We start from the raw sequence: 21,908 nt of genomic DNA, 5'->3' as shown, positions 1-21,908 counted from the left end.
TTAAAAAAAAAAAGAGCAGGAAAAGTCTTTTTGAATTCTGCATGCTTCCTGAATTACTGTAATAATTTTCTGAGCAGCAGTCTCTTGTGCATGCATGCATGCTGGTTATATATTCTACATGGTTAGAGATTCTTGGTTAAAAGTCACAGAGTGAGAGCACTTGGGGAAAAGAAATATCTGAGTATTGTGTAGCCAGGCTTTTTTTTTTTTTCTCCTGTCCAAACTGGATGCTTTCTGTCTTTTTGGAAGTGTTGAAGGGACGAGTTTCAGAGTCCTCAGAATTAATAATCAGAAGGCTTAAAGCATCTTGGAGGTGGTGCTCAGCTCATCTACAACTTTTAATTGCTTTTTCTTTTTCTTCTTTCTCCCAGTGCTGGAGGCTTAAGAAGTAAAGCCTAGGCTTTTTTGCTCAGGCACCATTCTTTTCTGGAGAGGGGAAGGGGATGGTCTTGGTTATGTTCACAGGTGCTGTTGTTTCTCCTTTGAATTGCCTGAAAATTGTCAGTTTTGTGAAATCCCCAGGCAAGTAAATGGATGCTGGAGATGAAGGAGGTGGTGGTGGTGGTTTACAGTGTGTGTTAACTAGTTGGTGGTGGCTTTTCCTTTTGGGATGAGAGGTTGCTGTTTGGTTTTCAGCTAATTTCACCCCTTCCTTTCGTGGGACTGTAGTCTAACTCTTAACAGACCTTAAAAAAAAAAGCAATGTTAGTTTGAATCAAGGAGTAGTTCTTTTGTTTTTTGGTAAATGATCTGGGTTGATAGAAGCTACCATCCACATATATATATATATATATATATATATATATATATATATACATATGTATATGAATATGAGAGAGAGAGGAAGAACTGTGTATTTTTTTCTAAGACTTGAATGTGTTTATGGCAGAAGTTCAAAGTGTTTGCTCCAGATGCCGCTGCCTTTTCTTTGAAAAAGAATTGTTTTTTTTTTTCATTCTTTTTCCAAATGTTTCAACAGCTCTTAAACTTAAATTGGCCAAGATCTGTAGGCCTATTCAGTCAGGTATAAAATATTTTCTCACCACTACTTTTGATGGACTATTCACAGTTGTTCCCCCCTGCCTCCTAACAAACTAGTACTTAACATTAAACCAAAAAAGAAAAAAAAAACCCACCTGAGCTCAGTGGTGTAGAAAAAGGAAGTCCCTTTAGATGTGGTTATTCCAAATGACTCATTTTGCATTTTCAGCTTTGATTTTCATACACGAAGACCTCCTACTCCTCCTCATCCTGTTAATGCTTAGACTTTGCAATTTTCTTTAGTCCAACACAAGTTGTGTGTGTGTATGTATGTTTGTGCACACGTGCACACCGCATATGTGTGTGCATGTCTATTCCCAGGTTCCTTTTGAAAAGGATGCTAGTAGTCTGTGTGTGTGTGTGGGGGGGGGAGATAGTTGTCTGAAATTGCTGTGTTTGAAATCCTGGGATCAAGGGGGTGGTGATGTTGCTCACGTTAGGTGATTATGGTACCTATTTCAGAAAGATAAAAACACTTTTAACTTTGTTCCCCCTTCTGCTGCAGAATAGATTAACTGAAGCCCAGTAGCAAGCAGGCATTCCTAGTTTGCATGTTCTTCACCTCTGCAGCTTTCCTGCCTGAAGTATTGAGCTCCTTTAGGTTGTCACTAGCTTTGTTCTCATTGCATGCATTGGTCCTTAGTGCTCCATACACCTTGGGATGTTTACAGCCCATCCAAAAAGGAAAAAAAAAACCCAATTGGGATTTGGGGGGGGGAGTGGGTGGGCTGTTTTGCATCATTGTTTCTTTTAACCTTGTCTGTACAGTTGGAGCACCTACTAGCTTTTCCTCATCACTTAAAATGTGAGTGGTTTCAAAAAGTTGAGCATTTCACCCTCTTCCTGCTAGACAAGGTAACAGAATTGTAGCTGGAAAAAAGCCCAAGGTTGCTATGTGTACCCTCTGATAGTAACCAGTCTGCCCATCTCTGAATGCTATACAAGGCTTTCAAAAGTAAAATGGGTTTCTAATCACCCCCAAGCAAGAACATCATCACCAGGGTCCAGTTAGATGTGTGTGTGTGTGTGTGTGTGTGTGTGTGCTCCTGGAGGAATGTGTTTGAAGTTGAAGTGGGGAGTGATTGCTGTCTTCTGTTAAGCCATTTTGTGACTAGTCAGTTGTTTGTTTTTCTCATTTGTGTCATCGGTCACCCTACAGATGCTGGTTAAATGAAACTGTTAATGGGGTCCAACAACAGAGTGTTCAAGGTGTTAACATCCTGATTTAAGTCCAAACTACCCTCCTTCCTTCCTTTTTTTTTTTTTTTCCTCTACCCGGACTAGGTAAGTCAGAGGACTCCAGGCTCCTGTAATTGAATTCTGAGCTACATAATCTTTTCCTTTCTATCTAGCTCCCATCCTGAATTCTCTCCTCCCTGCAGACCTGGGATTCTCCTAAGCTCGTCTCCATCTTGCCGTGGGGTTTCAGTCCTGAGGCTGCCTTTCCCGAGTCGTCTCTTTGCCTGGTCACTGGCACAGACCACGGAACACAGACAGGACATTCTCCAGCCTTCTTCCTGTCCTGCCTCTCAGTCTTCCAAATGGAAAATTCCAGCCATATCAATTGGTGATCATCTCTTTCTTCTTGTCGAAAACCTTGGGCGGTTGGAAGTGAATCTAGAGTGATCATTCAGATTCTTACCCCGATGGTGTCAGCCTCTTGTCTAGAACATTCTAGTATCTCAAATTACACCTATCAAAGGAAGCGCAATGAGCACTTCCAATGGGGAAGAAGATCTAAAATGGCCTGCGCTCTCTGTCCAGCCTGAGTTCCAGTAAACAGAGAAAAGAATGAGAGAGAGAAGGGCCTGGGTGCCATACGTTCCCAGTTTAGGAGACTGCTCCTCCCTCCCCTTTTCCATCCCTTCCCCAGCCCTCCTCTCCCAGCCTGGGTCTTTAAATAATGCTTCCTCATTCCACATTTGTGGTGAGGGGTAATTAGTCTCAGCTCGAAAGCAAACCATGTCTGCTATCCAGGGAGTAAAAGCAAAGGAGAGGGAAAGTGGGGGGAGGGAGAGTGGGTATCCCCCATCTTAATTCCTGGTAGTTTGGATTGTTTTGAGACCAGCTCTTTTGCTACTATTGGTGGGCACATTTTTCTACTTTGTAACTTAACCTGTATCTTTATTCATGTTCCTGCCTCTTTGGGGAGGTGGACGATTTCGGTTGGGGGTGCAGGTCTGGGAAATCCTGTTTGCTTGGCAGAACTCTGGGTGCCCTGGGAAAACCTCTAACCTGACTGTCTTTTGGAGCCAGGTGTTAGCTTTGAGAAACTTGTTTATTTGAAGACTTGTTTCTCAGGGCCCAAGGGGGTGGTGGGGAAATTGCAATTGTGTATCTAAAAAACTAGGCTTTTTTTTTTTTGGTTGTGCCCCCTCCCCAATAGCATGACAATTGAAATGGTAATTGGACTTAAAAAGGCATAGAACCTACTGTTTTCCTGAAGTCCTTTAAGGAGTCAAGCATTGTTGAGATCAGGAGTCTTCCTTTCCCCTCCCCTGAATAACTAACATTGGGGGTTGTCTTAAAGGAGGTGGGTTTGTGGTTGTTCCCCCCCAGCCCCCCCCTCCAGGATAGCTGGTGCTGTGGGGCCGGTTCCCAGCCTACCCTAAACATCAGCATCATTTGTTCTCTTCCAGTTTGGCTGAGGAGGAAATAAAAACAGAACCGGAGGTGGTGGTGGAAGGCATGGATGTCTCCACACGATCTAAAGGTGAGTGGGCCAAGTGGGCCATCCATCCGTAGGTCTGTCCGTCCCCTCCGTGTGCTGGACCTTTCTTTTGTTGTATCTCTCTGATCTGGCCGAGTCACGTGTTGGTTTCGTTGTGGGTTGTAGATCATTTAATGGATGAACCTCATTTCTGCAGGGAGCTTTTGTTATTTCCCCACCCCCACCCCTTTCCCTGGCGTGTCTGTGTAGGAGTTCAGGCTTGTTGGGAATTGCCCCTGACAGTAAATTTTCTTAGTGTGTCCGACTGGCCACCGCCTCCCCAGGGTGATTCCTTTAGGGATTAGAATGTAAATGCAGTTCTTTCTGGAAGGCGCTTCAGTCTTCAGCTGCTGGTGGCTTCCTGATTTTAATCTGGCCACTTTGGAGAATCAGAAGCTGGATGAAGAGAGTCAGCCAGGAAGGAGTGACAGGGGGCTGCCTTCGCTTTTAAGGCAGAATGTAACAAATGTAGCAAATCTGGGTTTGCTCAAGTGTCCACAGTGGTCCTAGCTTGGTTGAGAGACTCCTGGGCCTCCTTTCCACAGGAGAACATTTAACTCACTTGCCTTTGGCGCTGTAAGCCCCTGGCACACATGCCTGCTTCCCCATCTTTATGCTTTCCTATCTTTGGCTGAATGGAAAATGCTCATCTCCAGACTGAGTGGAGTGGTGGGGCTGGGGGAAGTAGGAGGATAGAGACAGATCTTTCTAGAAGGAAGTTTTCCAGCCACTGATCACAGAAAGTGACTTTCTAAAGGCATTTGCAGAGTGGTCTTGTGGATGATCCTGAAGATCCCCACATTGAAATTGTTGCTATACTGGGGGATTAAACTCAGGACCTGGGCGCTGTCCCTGAGCTTGTCTGCTCAAGGCTGGCACTCTACGCTTGAGCTGCAGCTCTACTTGTGGCTTTTGGTATGACTCATTAGAGATAAGAGTCTCATGGACGGTCCGGGTGGCTTTGGATTGCCATCCTCAGATTTCAGCCTCTTGAGTTGTGATGAAAAGCATGAGCCACTATAGTGCTCCTGGCCTTTCTGAGACAGCTTGTCCCTGTGGCCCTGCTGAGGGGTCAGATGGTCAGGGATATCCTCACTGGGGAAGAACGAAGAACAGGGTGACACAACTGCCCTGTCTCCCCTCCCCCACCCCTCAGCACAGCTGTCACAGCAGGTCATCACGGGAACCACCCCAGGGACCTGGAGCCGGAGGCACCACGAGCCCACAGCCCCCCTTGCTGTGCTAGGGTGGAAGAGTGGGTGATGAGGTGGCTGTGTTGGAGGGCCAGCCCGGAGCAGTGGGTGCTGGGGGCGGGGGGGGGCGTCATCCTTTCCCCTACCGCTGCTCTCTGTCTCTGCCCCTCCCTGTTCTCATCTGAGACCCTGGGCTGGAGGGCTTGGATTTGTTCTGTGTAGGTTTCCTTACAAAAGGGATGGTGCCAGAGTTTCCAAAGGCTGGCACTCACATCACCTTGTTGAGTCACTCCAGAGATGGAAGCACATAGCTCCTCACCCCCATCCGTGGATGAAGAAACAGGAGGCTCCAGGGGTCTCAGGGGTGTGCAGTTCCAGAGCAGGACAGAATGGAGGCTGCCTCCAAAGCAGAGCCTCCTTCCTGCGCTTGTCCTCTAGCCCGCCCCACACCAGAGACCTCTCCAAAGGGGGCAGGGGGAACTGCTAGGGACGGTCATACAGGGCGGGATGCTGCCTGCTGCCTGCGTATCAGCTTGTGAGCTGCCCCACTCTGCTGTTCTCTGCTGTGCGTGCGTGTGTGAACGTGCATGCTGGCACTCAAGCTTGAATATAGGTCCTGAGCACTGTTCATTAGCTTTTTCATTTAAGCCTGGAGCTTTCTTACTTGAGCCACAGCTCCACTTTGGCTTTTTGCCAGTTAACTGGAGATAAGAGTCTCCTAGACTTTCCTGCCAGGGCTGGCTTTGAACGGTTTGTCCTTAGAGCTCAGCCTCCTGAGTAGTGCCTGAGTTGTCATTAGGTGGCATTCCCTCTGCTGTGCCAAGTGTGAGCCCTAGGTGACCATTCATTGCCTCCTTCCACCCCCAAACGGCCAGGATCTTCTCTCAGAAAGCATTATTTCCTTTTCCCGCAGCCCCTCTGACCTTCCAGCGCCCTCAGCTTACCCAAGGTCACTGTGTCCTGTCTTGCTGGATGTCACTCCTCTGTGACATTCTGCTCTCCTGTGCCATTTCTTTCCGGCTCCACCTCTCCGCTTTCTGCTTCTTTCTTTGGAGCCCATATGTCCTTTGTCCTATATGTGGTTCCTGGTCCTGTGTCCTGCGCCTCACTGCTCAGGGCCATTGTACTTGTCATCACGCACAGTACCTCAGGTGGCCTCATCGGATGGAATCATTCTGCCATTTTCTGTTGCTTTTTTTCCTGGTCCTGGGGCTCAAACTCTGTCCCTGAACCCCTTTTTGCTCAAAGCCAGTGCTCTACCACTTGAGCCACAGTGCCACTTCCAGCTTTTTTTCTGTGATTAATCAAAGATTTTCACAGACTTTCCTGCCGGGGCTGACTTCAAACTGTGATGCTCAGATCTCAGCCTCCTGAGATAGCTAGGATTACAGGCGTGAGCCACTGGTGCTTGGCTTCTGATACTCTTAATACACACAGACACACACACACACGCACACACACACACACACACACACATTTCGTTGTCATCATCCATTGTGTGGGTGAAGTCACCAATTCTGAATCAATATTGGTATGTGATTGCCAACTAAAGCCCATGCTTCATTTAGATCTCTGCTTTTCCCACTCAGGTCCCGTTTCTAGGCTGGAGTCCCACCAGTGCAACTATTGCGTGTAGTTGTCACGGCTGCTTGGCTTCCCCGTGGCTGCAGTGGTTCCTCAGGCTTCTCTTTCTGTGACCTTGGCAGTTGAGTCTGGTTCAGGTCTTTCATGGGTTTCAAAGGTTAGACTATGGCTGACAAGGTTACTGAGGTAAACCGAGTGCCCTTTGCGTCACAAATCAAGGGCAGTGTTAGAGTGACCACCGAGGGGTGATGGTTCCTGTTGACCTTCACCATGGCAGTTTGGTCTTGACCTTGACCTTGACTGTGGTAGTTCTTCTCTTTCCAGCCTGCCTCCTTGGGGAGGTACACTCGGTTGCAGACGTGCATGCAGAGCAGCTGCAGACTTCCTTCTATACAGGGGATTTGCTGCTTCTCCCATACTTAGTTAATCCTTCAGATTTTAGTATAGACTCAAGATGAATTCTTTTTTAATATGCCGGGTTATAATTTGGCAGGGGGGCTGTTTGTGTTGGCTCTGGTGTTTTGTGGACAGCATCCTGGCCCTGAGTTTAAGCCCTGGTATCGGCACAAAGTTAAATTTTTTTTTTTAAATAAAAGATGTAATTAGCCTGCTCACTCAGGCTGCTCAGCATGGGGTCTGGGAACGTGAGCACAGGGATGGTTAGGAGGGACAGGTTCTCCTGGTAGGTCTGTCCCCCTCTTAGCCTGAGCCAAGGGCCTAGCAGGGTACCGGGCAGGGTGGGCATGCAGGAAGATACACATTCCTGTGGACGGTTGTGCTGTTCTCCTGTCCTGTCAGCCTTCGTAGCATTGTGGGAATGCCATGTGGCAGCGGTTGGAAGAATTGCTCAGGGCCTTGTGTTATTGGGGAACCCATGAGAAAAGGGGCTGCCAGCTTTGGAGGGGCATTACCCCCAGGTACCCTAGGATGGCCTTGAGCCTCTCTCCCAGGGAGGCAGTATGTGTAGTGGCTACTTCTGTCTCTCCTTTCTGACTGGTGTAGCCTCTTGGGCTGAGGGGAAGCCTGAGCTGGAAGATTCTGGGTAGCTGAGGTTCCCAGGACTGAAGTCTGGGCCGGGCAATGCGGCCTTGGTGAAGGTGGTGTGGGATGGAGGGCTGTCTTCTCTCAAAGCTCACAGAGTGATGAGCATTTGGGCTCAGTGAATCCTCCTTCCTCCTCTGGCCTACTTCTCTGTGGTTAGGAAAGTTCAGGGCTTCAGTGCCCGGATGACAGTCGTGAGCAGCTATGGTTCATGTGGGCGGGAGCTGGATGGATTAGGAGAAAAGTGGTTGGCTCAGGGCCGGACTGGAGGTGGGAGGTATGGGCTGCCCTCCTCAGGAACAGCAGGGCACAGTCCATCGCTCCAGTGTCTGCCCTCTGGCTAGGGAAGGGCTGGTGTCTAGACACTTGGATCCGCACACTTAACAGTACCCCCGCAGCGGGGAGTGTAGGTAGGGCCCTCAGAAGGATACAGATTAGAGTGCTGGCACCTCAGGAAACTGGCAACACTGTTAAGTACTTGAGTAAAACAGTCCTAAGCTCTACTCTTGTAACAGACTCTGACCATTGGAGTTAGAGGTATGGCTCAGATGGCCCTGAGTTAAGAGCTCAATAAGTTCCTTTTACCCCCAAACAGAAACTGACAAGAATTGGTATAGAATTTATTTTTTATTTAGTTTTAGTTGGTTATGGGGCTTGAACTCAGAGCCTGGGCGCTGTTCTTGAGCTTTTGTACTCAAGGCTAACATTCTACCACTTGGACCCAAAGCTCCACTTCTGGTTTTTTGGAGGTTAATTGGAGAGAAGGGTTTCATGGACTTTCCTGCCTGGGGCTGACTTTGAACCTTGATCCTTAGATCTCAGCCTCCCTGAGTAGCTAGGATTACAGGCATGAGCCATGAGCACCTGGCTTCATTTTTTTTGTTGTTTCTGTTTTTGTGATACTGGAGAAAACTTGAGCTTAGGGCTAGATATATGTTAGACAAGTTAAATCCCCAGCCCAGAATGACCTTACTTTTTTAACTTAAAGATTTTTTTTTTTTTTAGTTACTATCTTGCTATGTGGTTCAGGCTTTTCTTCAATTTCATGGTTAAAGGGATCCTCCCATCCCAGCCTCCTGGGTGTCTTGACTTATAGGTGTGCATCACTGCACTGGACCTAGAATTCTTTAATCACATTCTGACATCTAGTTCACGACAGCCTTTCAGATTCTCTAACCAAATTTCAGTTTGCAGTCTGAGTAATTCCCCGATCCTCATGGCCATTATGCCAGCTGTGACATTTTCCAGGCTGCTCACTTCTCAGAAGACAAAGCCTTGGAGCTTTCAAGATGTCAGCTTGGCATTTGTGCCGGAGGAGGGGGGGGACAGGCGTGGTTTGCTCAAAGGTACTCAAACATCAGTCAGACGCACTGGCTAGATGCCAGGTGTGTTTGCACAACTCATCTTTTGCGTGTACTAGGTGCTTGGTGTTATTTGCCAAGTACGTTAGTGCTTGGTAATTATAGTACTGGGGTGTCATGCTAACTTATAGTTAAGGAAACTGAGGCTCACATAGATTAATGCAGTCTCAAAAGAGGATTCTGCTGTCAAAGTTTCTTTTTCAGGTCTGAGACCAGAACTTGAACTCAGTACCTGATGTATTTGTTCATTGGCTAGTGCTCTACCAACTGAACCACACCTCTAACCCCGGGGTTTCTTTTGTGTCTGGGCATATGTGTGTGTGGGGGGCATGGTGATACAGGGGCTTGAATTCAGTACTTGGATGCTGTCTCTGAGCTTCCTTGCTCAAAGTTAGTGCTCTACTACTTGAGTTCCACTTCTGGCCTTTTGTTAGCTCATTGGAGATAGAGTCTCACGGGGTTTCCTACTGGGGCTGGCTTTGAACCAAGAACCTCAGATCCTGAGTAGCTAGAATTACAGATGTGAGCCACCCAGTGCCTGGCTAGGATCTGGTTTTCCCTTAGGTTTTGTACTTAATGAAAAGGCCTCATTCTGAGGGGTTCCAGTGAGTTCCTGCAGAGTCCAGCCATGATGAGGGAGGCCTGCCTGAGCTGGGCCTGTTTAGGTAGAAATAGAAATGTCTGTGCAGACCGATTTTCACGAAGACCATATGTGATGGGGCAAAACCCATCTCTGGACAGACATGGCCGAAGGGCTGTCAGTTTGCATTTTCGGAGAGATGCGTCATAGCAAAGTTCCTGGCAGGATTTTGGCTCTGAAGTGCCTGAATCAGAACAAGCCCCCAGAAGGCCAGGAAGTTGAAGTCTGAAATCTCCTGTGCTCTTGGGCGCTCCCGCGCATCTCTCTGTACAAAGGCTCCCTGTTTGGGTTGCTTTGACTCCATCCTGCTGTATGTGTTTTTTTTTTTTTTTTTTTTGTGGTAATGATCGTGGTGTGCAGATGCCAGGGTGCCAACACTGAAAACATACAGGCTCAGGGAAGGGTATGAGCCACTTGGAAGCCAGGCACAGATGGAGCGGAAACCCAAGATATTAAAATCATGAACAGTATCATTCTTGCTGAGATCTGCCTGGGATGGATATGTGTTCAGTGGCAGGATGCTGGAGAATGTACAATTAAAGCAATTTGCAAACCAGCCCCAGACCTTAATTAGTACAGGATCTGTGTTCTCACTGTTGTATGTAAATTAAGTCTTTCACAAAGGGATTGTTTATGGTGATGGCTATGAGATAGGAGACTTTGTTCCATTTTTTCCCCCAAGGAAACTGAAAATAGTACCATAAACACACTTCAATCATAGGTTGTGACAAATGCTGAGAAATTTTCTTTGAGGAAATAATCCTTGGAGCCAAGCATTGGCCGCTCACACCTAGCATCCTAAATACTCAGGAGGCTGAGATCTGAGGATCAAAGTTGGAAACCAAATCTCTGGCAGGGAAGTCTTTGAGAGTCTTTATTTCCAGTAAATCATTAAGAAGTTGGAAATAAAGGTGTGGCTCAAGAAGTAGAGTTACTAACCTTTAGTAGATAAAGCTAAGGAACAGTATGTAGGTCCTGAGATCAACTCCCAGTTCTCTCTCTCTCTCTCTTTCTCTCTCTCTCTCACACACACACACACACAAAAGATACTTTAAACTCTCTTGGCTCGTTAACACCTCTAGCAGTTCAAAAAGTGTCTGTTCTGGGGTTTGAGTTAACTTACTGGATCGTTCCTTTCCCAATAATGTCTGAAACATCTCAGCCTGAGGTATTTGACGTGGCTTTCCAGATTGGCAGTTGTCACATGCTCCACGTGGCCTCTGTGTGCTTCTGTGGGTGGTCCCTTGGCTGAGACTTCCCTGTGGTTTGGTTTGTGGGTGAGATGGGGAAAACCTGGTGCCTGCCCCATTTTGAAGCCTGACCTAGACTCGTGTTTATGTGCCTGCTACCTCCCTAGAGGGCTGTCACCTCACCTGACCATTTTCAGCCTTGGGAAGAATCACTTGTCTGGTCTTTCCCACCTTAAATGCCTGAGAACAAAGGTACAAGGTCTAGGCCTGGTAGAATCTTGGAAGCTTTTCTTTCTTCTTTCTTTTTCTTTTTCTCCCCCCCCCACTTTTTTTGAGGGGGGGTCAGTTGTGGGTCTTGTAGGACTTTCCTGTCTGGGCTGGTTTCGAACCTCAGTCCTCAGATCTCAGTCTCCCGTGTAGTTAGGATTACAGAAGTAAGCTACCTGGTTACCTGGCATGACAGCTTTCCTTCCTTCCTTCCTTCCTTCCTTCCTTCCTTCCTTCCTTCCTTCCTTCCTTCCTTCCATCCATCGTGGGTTTTGAACTCTGGGCCTGGGCACTGTCTCTCACCTCTTCAGCTACCACTTGAGCCACTGCGCCACTTCTGGTTTTCTGGTGGTTAATTGGAGATAAGAGTCACACGGACTTTCTACCCTGGCTGGCTTTGAACCATGATCCTCAGATCTCAGCCTCTTGAGTAGCTAGGATTACAGGCATGAGCCACCAGCACCCAGCTGGAGCTTTTTGGATTTTAAGATTTGTGTTAGGGCTGGGCATGTGGCTTAGTGGTAGAGTGCTTGCCTAGCATGCATGAAGTCCTGGGTTCGATTCCTCAGTAGCACATCAACAGAAATCGCCATAAGTGGCGCTGTGGCTCAAGTCTAGCCTTGAGCAAAAGAAGCTCAGGGACAGTGCCCAGGCCCTGAGTTCAAGCCCCAGAACTGGCGTGTGCACTCATGCACGCGTGCGCACACACACCCACACAAAGATTTGTGTTGTTTTATTTATTTTGTTAGTACTGGGGCTTGAATGTAAGGCTTCACATTCTGGCTTGAGTGTTTTGTTCAGGCTTGTACTTTTGCCATTTCAGTCATGGCACCATTTTGGTGGTTAATAGGACTTTTCTGCCTGGGCTGGCTTTCAACCTTTGGTCCTCAGATCTCAGCCTCCTGAGTAGCTAGGATAATAGGCCTGAGCCATCAGTACCTGGCTGGATTTTAAGAATTTTTTGAATTAAAAAAATTTATTTTGGCAGTGCTAATTGAATCCATGGCCTTACACATGCTAGGCAAATGCTCTCCTACTGAGTCACACCCCAGCCCTGAGTGGATTCTTTTTCTTTTTGACTCCCAAACTCAAGCCATCCTCCTGCCTCAGCCTCCCAGGTAATTGGAGCTTCAGGCCATGCATGGTGCCAGGCTTCCCTGTGTGCAGATAGCGCATTTTGTGTATGGGTGTGGGTGTGGGTTGCTTGGGTTGTGTCTAGAGTTTGGCTTTCCTGATCAGCTGTGGTGAGTAGTGACTGAGTAGACATGGGTTTTCATTTCTCTTGGCTACAGACCTAGGAGGGGAATTGTAGGTCTTCCTGAACTCCACCCCTTACTCCCTTGGCTTTTAGGGTCATCACTATTCTTAAGTCCTCATGTACTGGCCTTTGCTGGTTCTGCTACCTCTCCTTTTTATATTCTTTCTCTGTCTACTTCATTAACACTTGACCTGGAAAGAGAGCCACTTCTGATCACAGGGCCTTTTGCTAATACATGGAAGATCCTCTTTTCTTCTTCTCTTAACTTCTGATCAGTTTTAAGGCTCTAAGTGAGGATGAACCCAGCCTGTTGCTCTTGCTCATCATCCTTTATCCCTGGCTGGGCTTAACACCCATTCTCCTCCCCCAGGGGTTGTTCTAGCTGGTACAGAAGAGTTCTTCATTTTGGTGGTCTCAGAGGGAGAGAACTTTGATAGCAGAGAATGAAGTAAGAGCAGCCTTTGGCCTGAGACAACTTCATTTCCAGCATAACCTAGGCCGGGAAACATTTCCTGGGCCTCAGATGCCTGTTGTCTGTGAAATGATGAGCAGCCTCAGTCCCTAAGGATGGGCTGTTCTTTGACGACGCCTCTCCTGAAATCCTTTCTTCTTGACCCATCATTTGTGCTGGCTTCTTTCTAAAATAAATGTGTGTCCATCCCTCCTGTTTTCAATTTCTTTTTTTTTTTTTTTCCTTTTTGCTTATGTGGTGCTGAGGAATCGAACCCAAGGCCTCATGCATTGCAAAGCAAGCGCTCTACCGCTGAGCCACCTTCCCAGCCCCTGTTTTCAATTTCTAGGGCAATGGCTTCTTCCTCCTCCTCCTCCTCTTCTTTTTCTTGTGGTACTTGGATTTGAATTCAGGGCCACACAAATGCTCCACTACTTCAGCCAAATCCCCAGCCATTCTACTGGCTCCTTTAGTCTTTGGTAGAGATTGAGGGCTTTGCTCTGTGTGTTCTGGCCTGGGAGCCAGGCTGCGAGGGGCCCACAGACTGTTCCTTCCTGTACAGCCCAGCTGTCCCTCCTGCTGGCCTCCTTCTTCCATCCAGGCTGCTTTCTCTGAAGAGAGCACCTTAGATCTCAGTCTCCCGAGTAGCCAAGATTATAGGCATGAGGCACTGGCTCCTGACTAGATAAAAAATTCTCATGTATACAAATTTCTGAACTCCATGCCAGGAGGAAGGAAAGGCCAGTTCTCATACACAGGCTTCATTATCCAATTTTTATACCTCGAGTTCAACCACTAAATCCCTCATGTGCCCAAGGAGAAGGGGCCGGCAATTGCTGAACTGTTACTACAGCTGTGCCATCCATGATGAGAGCCACTCACTGTGTGTGACTATTTAAACTTAATCTGAAGGAAAGTGAACATTCCTTGCTCAGTGTTGGATTGCCCCTTGGGCCTGGAGGCTGCTGTACTAGGTGACCCGGATGTAGAGCAGGCGTGGCATGGGGTGACCCGGATGTAAACAGGCATTGGCAGGTTGCCATCACATTCACAGCCTGCTCTGTGGTCTCGGCAGATGAAGGTACTTACTCTGTGCTGGGTGTGTAGGGAAAACGACTCACCACGGACCAGTCTAGAATCGTACACACTCTAGATGATTTTGCTTGATGAGACGCTCCTGGGCCTGCCTGTCTTTTGAGAAGATCTTTTGAGATTTCTTGTCTCAGCCTGAGCTGCCCTTCAGCCAGGCCTGGACATCCTGGCTCCGAGGCCCTTGGGGTCACTCTAACCTGGACCCATGTGCCTGCTCTCACCTGCCTGGTTTAAGCAGGGAAGGGGAGAGGGGCATGGCAAATGGCCGCAGTGTGTGTGTTTTCCAGCGGAGGATCTTCCAGCTGACTCTAAGGAGAATCAATGGTGTCTTGGACTTTCCTCTTGCTATCAAATCAGTGCATCTCCTTGTAACAGGTCAGCATTAACAAAGCAAAAGATTGAAATCCCTCTCTCTGGGTGACTAAATTTTATATATTTTCAGTGCCATTCCTTTATTCTTACAGAAATATAAGTTCAAACCCCAGTACCACTAGCCAGCCCTCCTTCCCACTCCAGCCCCCCCCCCAAAAAAAAATCCAAAGGAGCTGGGGGTGTGGGTTAGCTAGTGAGTCTCGCCTAAAATGCAAAGGATTAGAGTTTCATCCTCACAGGATAGATGAACAAATGTGTGTGATTGTTATGGTGAGGTTGCCATTTCTGGAACCCAGCCATCCTTGGGAAAAAAAAATCCACGGTCTTCGCTCCTTCCATTTATCTACCCCATTGTGTCCCCCCAATCCTTTCATTTACCCCATTGTCTCCCCTTCCCTCCCCACTTTGCCCTTATACCTTGGGAAGAATTTTTTGTGTTAAATTTAGTGATCTAAAAGTTAAGAACAGTGGAGACCTCTGGAAACATGGAAGCTACATTCACTGGACAGAACAGCCTAGAGATTGTTCTGGAAGAACCTGGAGGGCCTGATCTTATAATCTTATTTTTTTATTTTTGCCAGTCCTGGGGATTGAACTCAGGGCCTAGGTACTGTCCCTGAGCTGCTGCTGCTTCCTCCTCCTCCTCCTCCTCCTTTTTGCTAGTGGCTAGCACTCTACCACTTGAGCCTTTTGTTTATGGGTACTGAGGAATCAGACCCAGGGCTTCGTACATGCTAGGCAAGCATTCTACCACTAAGCCACATTTTCAGCCCTAATCTTATTTTTAAGAGAGACTAGAAATCTAGATTAAAAAATTGTTTCTGCTAGTGTCTTGTGTGTGTGTGTGTGTGTGTGTGTGTGTGTGTGTGCGCGCGCACACACACACATTTGTTGAATCAGAACTAGGGCTTGAACTCAGTCTCCTGTTCTCATGTGCTTTTTTTGCTGAAGGCTAGTATTCTACCACTTGAGCCACAGCTCTACTTCCAGCTTTTTGGTAGTTAATAGGAAACAGGAGTCTCACAGACTTTCCTGCTGGCTTGAACTTCAATAATCAGATCTCAGCCTCCTGAGTAGCTAGGATTACAGGTGTGAGCCTTTGGTGCCTGGCCCTTTACCAGTATCTTAAGTATCCACAACTTAGCTCAAAATTTCAGAGTACTGGGGGAAAGGAAAGGAAGGGGTGACATAGTCCAAAAAAGAGAAATGTACTCATTCCCTAACTTGTGAAACACCTTAATAGTAACAAAATTACTTGAAAAACAAAAAGATTTCTAAGTAGCATTCAGTTGCTGTGGACTAGATTGTGCCTGTGGATGCCTGGCCTGGTCACCTCTAGGCCTCCCAAGCCATACAATCTTCCCAATGGTCTGGCTGCTCATGGCTCCTTTCTGCATCCTGGGTTTCTTCCATCTGCTTATTGACAGGATTCTCCCTAACCCGGCCCACACAGCTGGACCGAAGCTCTCTTCCCAGAAATCGTCACTCCATCTAGTTTAGAACCAGGTACAGCTGAGGGGGACCATGGTGTGTGACAGATCCCACCCAGTATCTGGAAAATCTAGCCTCCTCTCCAGTCTGCCAGGGTGCTGACTTTGAACTTGACAGAGGCAGGAAAGAGGATGGAATGTTCTACACTCATGGACATTGAGTGGGTGGAAGAGGACATGAAATGTGTTCCTTTCCTTGATTGAGGACAAGTCCTTAATCATTTATGGGGTGGGAGGGTGACAGTGTCCTGGCTCATACTGCAGGTGGAACCTAAAAGGGCCCTGAAAGACAAAGGGCAAAGAACAACTTTGCCCAACCATCTTTTGTTGTTGTTGCTGCTAGTCCTGGGGCTTGAACTCGGCCTGGGTGCTGTCCCTGAGTGTTTGTGCTCAAAGCTAGTGCTCTATCACTTGTGTCACATCTCCACTTTGGCTTTTGGTGGTTAATAAGAGTCTCATGGACCTTCCTGCCCGGATTAGCTTTGAACTGCAATCCTCAGATCTCAGCCTCCTGAGTAGCTAGGATTACAGGTGTGAGCCACCTGCGCCCGGCTTGCCCAATCATCTTGATCATGGGGAGAGAGAGAGAGAGAGAGAGAGAGAGAGAGAGAGAGAGTGTTTGTTGTATTCTGACAGAGAGTTCTCCCTGGAGAGAGAGTCTGAGCTTTCAAGGCTCAGTGATTATGAAACAGTAGCTTTCTTCCAGGCCTCAAGAAACCCCATGAGGTCCCCCACTTCTATTTTGTTCAGGAATTGTGTTGAGCCAGAGGCCTGGCTGCACCCAGGATGTCGGTCTTCCCAGATTCTCTACTCTCTGGAGAGATGGGCCTCAGGGAAGGAAGGAGAGTGGTTGAGCTGTGGGAAGGCGAGTGTCCAGTTCTAGGGTCCTGTTAGGGTGCTGAAATGGCCGAGTTCCCCGTGACAGCGCCCCCTGGCTGGTGCCACAGCCCCTTCCTGCCTGCCTGCTTTGCTGGAGGAAATTCTTAGGCCCAGGAAAAAAAACTGGTTTCTTGTGAGTCAGGTTGCTGGCACAGCATCTTTAATAGTTAACCCTGTCCTGACACTGTGTCCCCTTCCCTTCCCCTGGCGGGGTGTGTGTGTGTGTGTGTGTGGTGTCCTGGCCTCTGCTGGCTGGGCTGTGTGCTGTGTCTCAGTACTATGGGCTGTGGCAAAGGCACTTGTGTTGGGGTACAGCTCACATTTCACAGGGGGCGCAGCAAGAGCCAACCAAGGACAGTTTTAGTTAGAGGGGGCTGCAGTGAAGGGGGACCCCCGTTTCAGAATGACACAATAAGGCCACGTGTTGATGGACAGGGAACACACCTCTGAGGAGGTGACATTTGAGCCAAAAGCTGGGTGAGGTTGGCCACAGTGGAAAAGATGGAGCACAGAACGTTCTAGATGGAGAAACAAGCTGAGTGCTGACAGAGAGCCTGGCAGTTGGAGTTGAGGAAATGCAGAGGCAACTCCCTGGGCAGGACCATTCCCGAAGGCACTGCAGGACTTGGTCAGAGGTTCAGGGTCTATACAAAGCCCCTGGGAGGGGATTGGGGTCCCTGGCTTCTGTGGAGAGGCAGGTGCTTGATCAAGGTAGAGGCGAGAAGGCCGAGTGGGATGTGCACAGGCAGACGCAGCGGGTGGATGGGTAGGGAAGCAGGAACGCCCCTTTCCTGAGTGCCCACTGTGTGCCAGGCCTACTATGTGCCAGGCATTTTCCCCCTTCACCCTACAGGGCTTGCTGTTGTCTGAGGCAGTTCTCAGATGACTAGGAGTTAGAACTGACCTGCCCCAGGCCACACAGGTGCATGAGGCAGCCGTTCTGACCCAGCCTCCTTTTCGGAGGAATCCTGGAAAGTCAGATGGAATGGAAGGGGCTGGGATTGCTGCTCTGAGTGGGAAGAGGTGTTCTGAGCCATCTTGTGAAGAGCTTGCCCTGATCCCTCAGCCTGTGGGCTGAAACTAGCTCGTAACTCCTGGTTCTTTAGGGAGCTGACCCTGCACTTGATGCACATTGCTCCAGTTAAGCTAAACCACCACCACTGTATTTATTTTCGCTGGTGCCTGGTTTTGAACTCGGGAACTTGCATTAGCTTCACTGACACTCCCTCTGGTGAACCACAGCTCCAGGCTAGCTTTTTATTTTTATTTTTTCTTTTGGTCAGTTCTGGGGCCTGGGCCCTGACCCTGAGCCTCTTTGTGCTCAAGGCTAGAGCTCTACCCTTTGAGCCACAGCACAACTTCCAGTTTTTGAGTGCCTAATTGGAGATAAGAGTCTCTGGGGGGCCTTTTCTGCCTGGGCTGGCTTTGAATTGAGATCCTTAGATCTCAATCTCCTGAGTAACTGGGATTACAGGTGTGAGCCACCAGCTCCCAACATCAGGCTGGCTTTTTGCTGGTTATTATTTTGGAAATGTCTTGCTTGACTTTTCTGTCCAGACTGGCCCCAAACCGTGGTCCTCCAGATCTCAGGTTCCTGAGTAGCTAGGTTTATAGGCATAACCCACAGATGCTTCTCTCTAACAACACTTTAGAGTGTTAATAGCTATAGCTGAACTGACTGGGGCTTAGAGAGGTCAAGTAACTTTTCAGGGGCACACAGCTGACAGTGGCAAGTGTTTGGATTGAGACCTAGTGGTCTAGCTGCAGAGCCCACACACCCACTAGAGTGGTGGTATATGTGTGTGGTATGTGTGTGTGTGTGTGTGTGTGTGTGTGTGTGTGTGTCTTGGCCAAGCTTGCCCTGCATGGTGGAGAATTATCAATTGGCACCCACAATCATAGCCAAGGCAGTTGGTTGGTGCATTGAAGACTTGGGAGTTGGTGCCAGTTGGCTTGGGGCCAGAGGTCATCTGCACACCTTTAGGCTGTGACTCTGCCTTTGTGAACCTCACTTATGAAGTGGAAGCACAGACACCTCAACCTCAGGGCCGTCTTTGTGGAGGACTTTTTATGGTGCTGGGATTGGAACCCAGGGCTTCTTGTATGCCAGGCAAAAGTGCTTTACCACTGAGCTATACTCCCAGTTCAAGGAAGACTTGGGTGTGACAGTCCTAGGGATCGAACTCACGGCTTGAGCCCTCCTGTCCCTTGGCTTCTAGGCTCAAGGCTGGTGCTCTACCGTTGGAGCCACTTCTGCGCCTTTTTTCCTTGTTAGAGATAAGAGTCTCACTGACTTGTCTGCCCAGGTGGGCTTAAAACTATGATCCTCAGATCTCAGCCTCCTGAGTAGGGTTACAGGCTTATGTGGCCCCCACCCCCCAACTTGGGGAAGTAGTTTAAAATAGCTGCTCAGTAAACAAGATGAAACAGGAAAGGAAATAAAGATTTCCCAGGCCCTCTCCTCCCTCAGCCAATATTCAGACACTGCCAGCTCTCTTGCTCAGCCTTTGCCCTTGTTCTGCACTTATGTCTAGCCAGTTTATTCAGAGCCTTTTGCCTCTGGGCTGCAGTTAATCTGATCTGTAATATTGGGATGCTCAGGACCTGCCTTGCAGAATTACGGTGAGCTAACAATAGAATAGAACAAAGTAAATGCTTCAAAAACTGCTGTTGCTGCTATGCTTAGTTTCTGGCAGTCTGGGGAGGGGTGTGTATGTGTACAGACCCCTCCCTTGAGCAGTAAATAGTCTTGCTGTCTGGTGGTTGCTTTGCAACTGTTTGGATTGACTGCTGTCATTGTTTTCCTGTCTATATTCACTCCTGGTTGAAGTCTTAGGGGCCCTTGTCCTTGTGGAGTGAGGTCCCCAGAGGTGTGTCAGAGGTGTGGGTGTGTGTGTGTGTGTGTGTGTGTGTGTGTGTGTGTGTGTGTGTGTGTGTGTGTGTGATTTACTCAAGGTTAAAGTTGCCAGGTCGCTCATTCGCAACAGTTTTCCTGACTTTGATATTTGGGGTCCATCACTCCTTTGGGGGTTGGCCTGTAGGATGTTGAACTGTACCCTTGGGTCTCTGCTCCCTAAATGTCAGTGGCAAACCCTTCTCCTTGCTCAGTTCTGACTATAGAGCTGCATGTGGGTGGCTCTCACCTGTCATCCTAGGTACTCCAGAGGCTGAGATCTGAGGATCACAGTTGAAGTCCGTTTAGTCAAGAGAGCCCCCCTGAGACTTTAATATCCAATTAACCATAAAAAGCCAGAAGTGGATCTGTGGTTCAAGTGGTAGAAAATGCTAACTTTGAGCAGAAAAGCTCAGGGACAGCACCCAAGCCCTGAGTTCAAGCCCCAGGACCAAGACAGACAGACAGACACACATCCTGTTGAAAACTACTGCTTTATTCTATTCTAAACGTCTGAGCCCCTAAGTGGCACACAGTGGATGCTGGAGGCATGTGCTGAGCGCCTACTGTATGCAGATTGCCGGAGATACTGATGTGGTGGAAGGCCTGGGCTGTCCTTCAGAGTATTTTGGAGCTAATTATCTGTACTGTATTTCCTGTAGCCATTTCAGTGTCTTAAAGTAGATGTGGTAGTGCATGCCTGTAATCTCAAATACTCTAGAGGTCGAGGCAAAAGGATTGGGAGTTTAGGGCCAGCCTGAGTTATGTGAGACTACCAACAACAACAACAACACCCCACTAGACAAAATAACTCACAGCTAAGTGTTTGACTGTGGTCCCAAGTCCTAGAAGAGCCCATCCTGTCCTGGTTTCCAGGCTGTTCCTCCAGGTATCTGTCAACCTCAAGCCCCCAGGGCCCCCTTTTCTGGTTCTTTTCTCCCTAGGACTTTGTGCCTTGCTGGTGGCGTGAACGCTATTCCCTCTCTTCTCTATGGCCTTGCCTGGTCTCCTTGTTCCTCCGGCTTCCCCTGGGTGTGGCAGGGCTGTTGCGGCTTCCTGTCTGGCCAGGACAGCCCTCACCAAGCCCCAGGAAGGTGGCGTTCTTAGAATCTCCTGCTGATACAGACTAGAAGCTCTGAAATCCTTGTGACCAGGAAAGGCCAGGCCTTCCTTAGGGTGTTTTTTTTTTTTTTTTTTAAGAGGCTGGCCTCTCCTCGGGGGGTGGGGAACATCCTCCGGTCCCGGCCGCCCTTCTCTCTCATCCACCTCCTTTGTGAGGCGCCTTTATTTCCCTTTCTCCCTCCAGCCGGCTTCTGAGCTTCAGCTGCTGTGGGCCGAGGCGGCCTCTTGTTCCCCGTGGCGGTGAAAGCCCTGGGGCACCTGAGCCACCCTGGGGCCTGCAGCCCAGATAAATAATGCAGCCGGGACCCAGCCCTGGAGCCGCCTCCCAGCCAGCTGCCAGCCAGCCCGCCTGAGAGGCAGCTGGCCACTCCACATTTCCTGTGTGGTGATCAGGCCAGGGTTGTGGCTGCTCTCAGGCTGGCTGCAGTCTGGGGGCCTGGGCCTGAGGGAGGGGTGCAGCCTAGGTGGGTGGGGGGGCTGTGTGAAGGGCCCAGAGCTTCTGCAAGGGCTTGGGTGCTGCTACCTCTTGGTATAATTAGGAAACTGGCCAGGGGAGAGGAGAGGTGTGGGCTAAACGTGCAATTCACTTGTAAATCAGCTCACTCCCTAGATTAGAGCAATGGGGGGGGGCAGCTTTTACATAAGAATGTTCTGGAATTACCTACCTGAGTTAGTGAGAGTGACCCCAAGGCTAATGAGAGGATGAGGACCTTCCGGGCTCCAGGAGGAGGTTCACTGAAGGGAAAGTAAAACACAATCGACCCCCTCCCCCATCTTCCCTCTTCCACGCCCCCCCCTCTGGCCAGCAGACATGGTATTCATGCACATCCACTGAAAATGGCTTCAGGGGAGACAAATTAGAACCCACAGCCTGGGCACCCGAAGGCAGGTCTGCGGGAGACAGTCTGACAGCAGAGGTGACCATGTCCTTGGCCCCTGCTGGGCAGGCAGGCCACCTAATGCGTCCTGTTAAGTGGTGACTCCTGTCCTCTCTGCCTCTTCCTCCTCTCCTCCTCCTCCTGGGAGAGGCCACCGAGGAGCCGGAAGCAAGAATGTCTGCCGAGAGCCAGCTTCTGGGCTCTTTTGGAAAAGAGAGGTCAGGCCCTGTGAGCAGCCAGGCTATCTCTGTGGCCGGTAAGTGATCTTTCCCGGGCCATCTGGCTCTTGCTCACCTTGTAGTCAGGTGCCCAAGTGCCTGGAATTCTCTGGGAAATGACATCCCCTTCCCCCTCCCCATACTTAGGTGTGACCTTTTGCCCTTCCCCTCCCCTCTGGTCCGGGCCAGCCGCTTCCTGGCTCCAGATGGGAGACGCTGGCTGTGGAG

At 48.9% G+C, this 21,908-nt stretch overlaps 1 protein-coding gene across 1 annotated transcript in view; it reads left to right on the top strand.

The window, feature by feature from the left end:
• Window positions 1–21,908, top strand: part of Zmynd8 (zinc finger, MYND-type containing 8) — a 100,470-nt gene that overhangs the window by 5,299 nt on the left and 73,263 nt on the right. The window contains exons 2-3 of the mRNA XM_013010737.1: window positions 2,394–2,608; window positions 3,681–3,754. Of these exons, the coding sequence (XP_012866191.1) occupies window positions 2,583–2,608; window positions 3,681–3,754 (100 nt within the window). The 5' untranslated portion in view covers window positions 2,394–2,582. The remainder of the gene's footprint in view (window positions 1–2,393; window positions 2,609–3,680; window positions 3,755–21,908) is intronic.

Source organism: Dipodomys ordii, unplaced genomic scaffold (genome assembly GCF_000151885.1).
Source record: "Dipodomys ordii isolate 6190 unplaced genomic scaffold, Dord_2.0 Scaffold13, whole genome shotgun sequence".
Classification (NCBI taxonomy): Eukaryota; Metazoa; Chordata; class Mammalia; order Rodentia; family Heteromyidae; genus Dipodomys; species Dipodomys ordii.
This window is presented reverse-complemented; position numbering and strand designations above follow the sequence as displayed.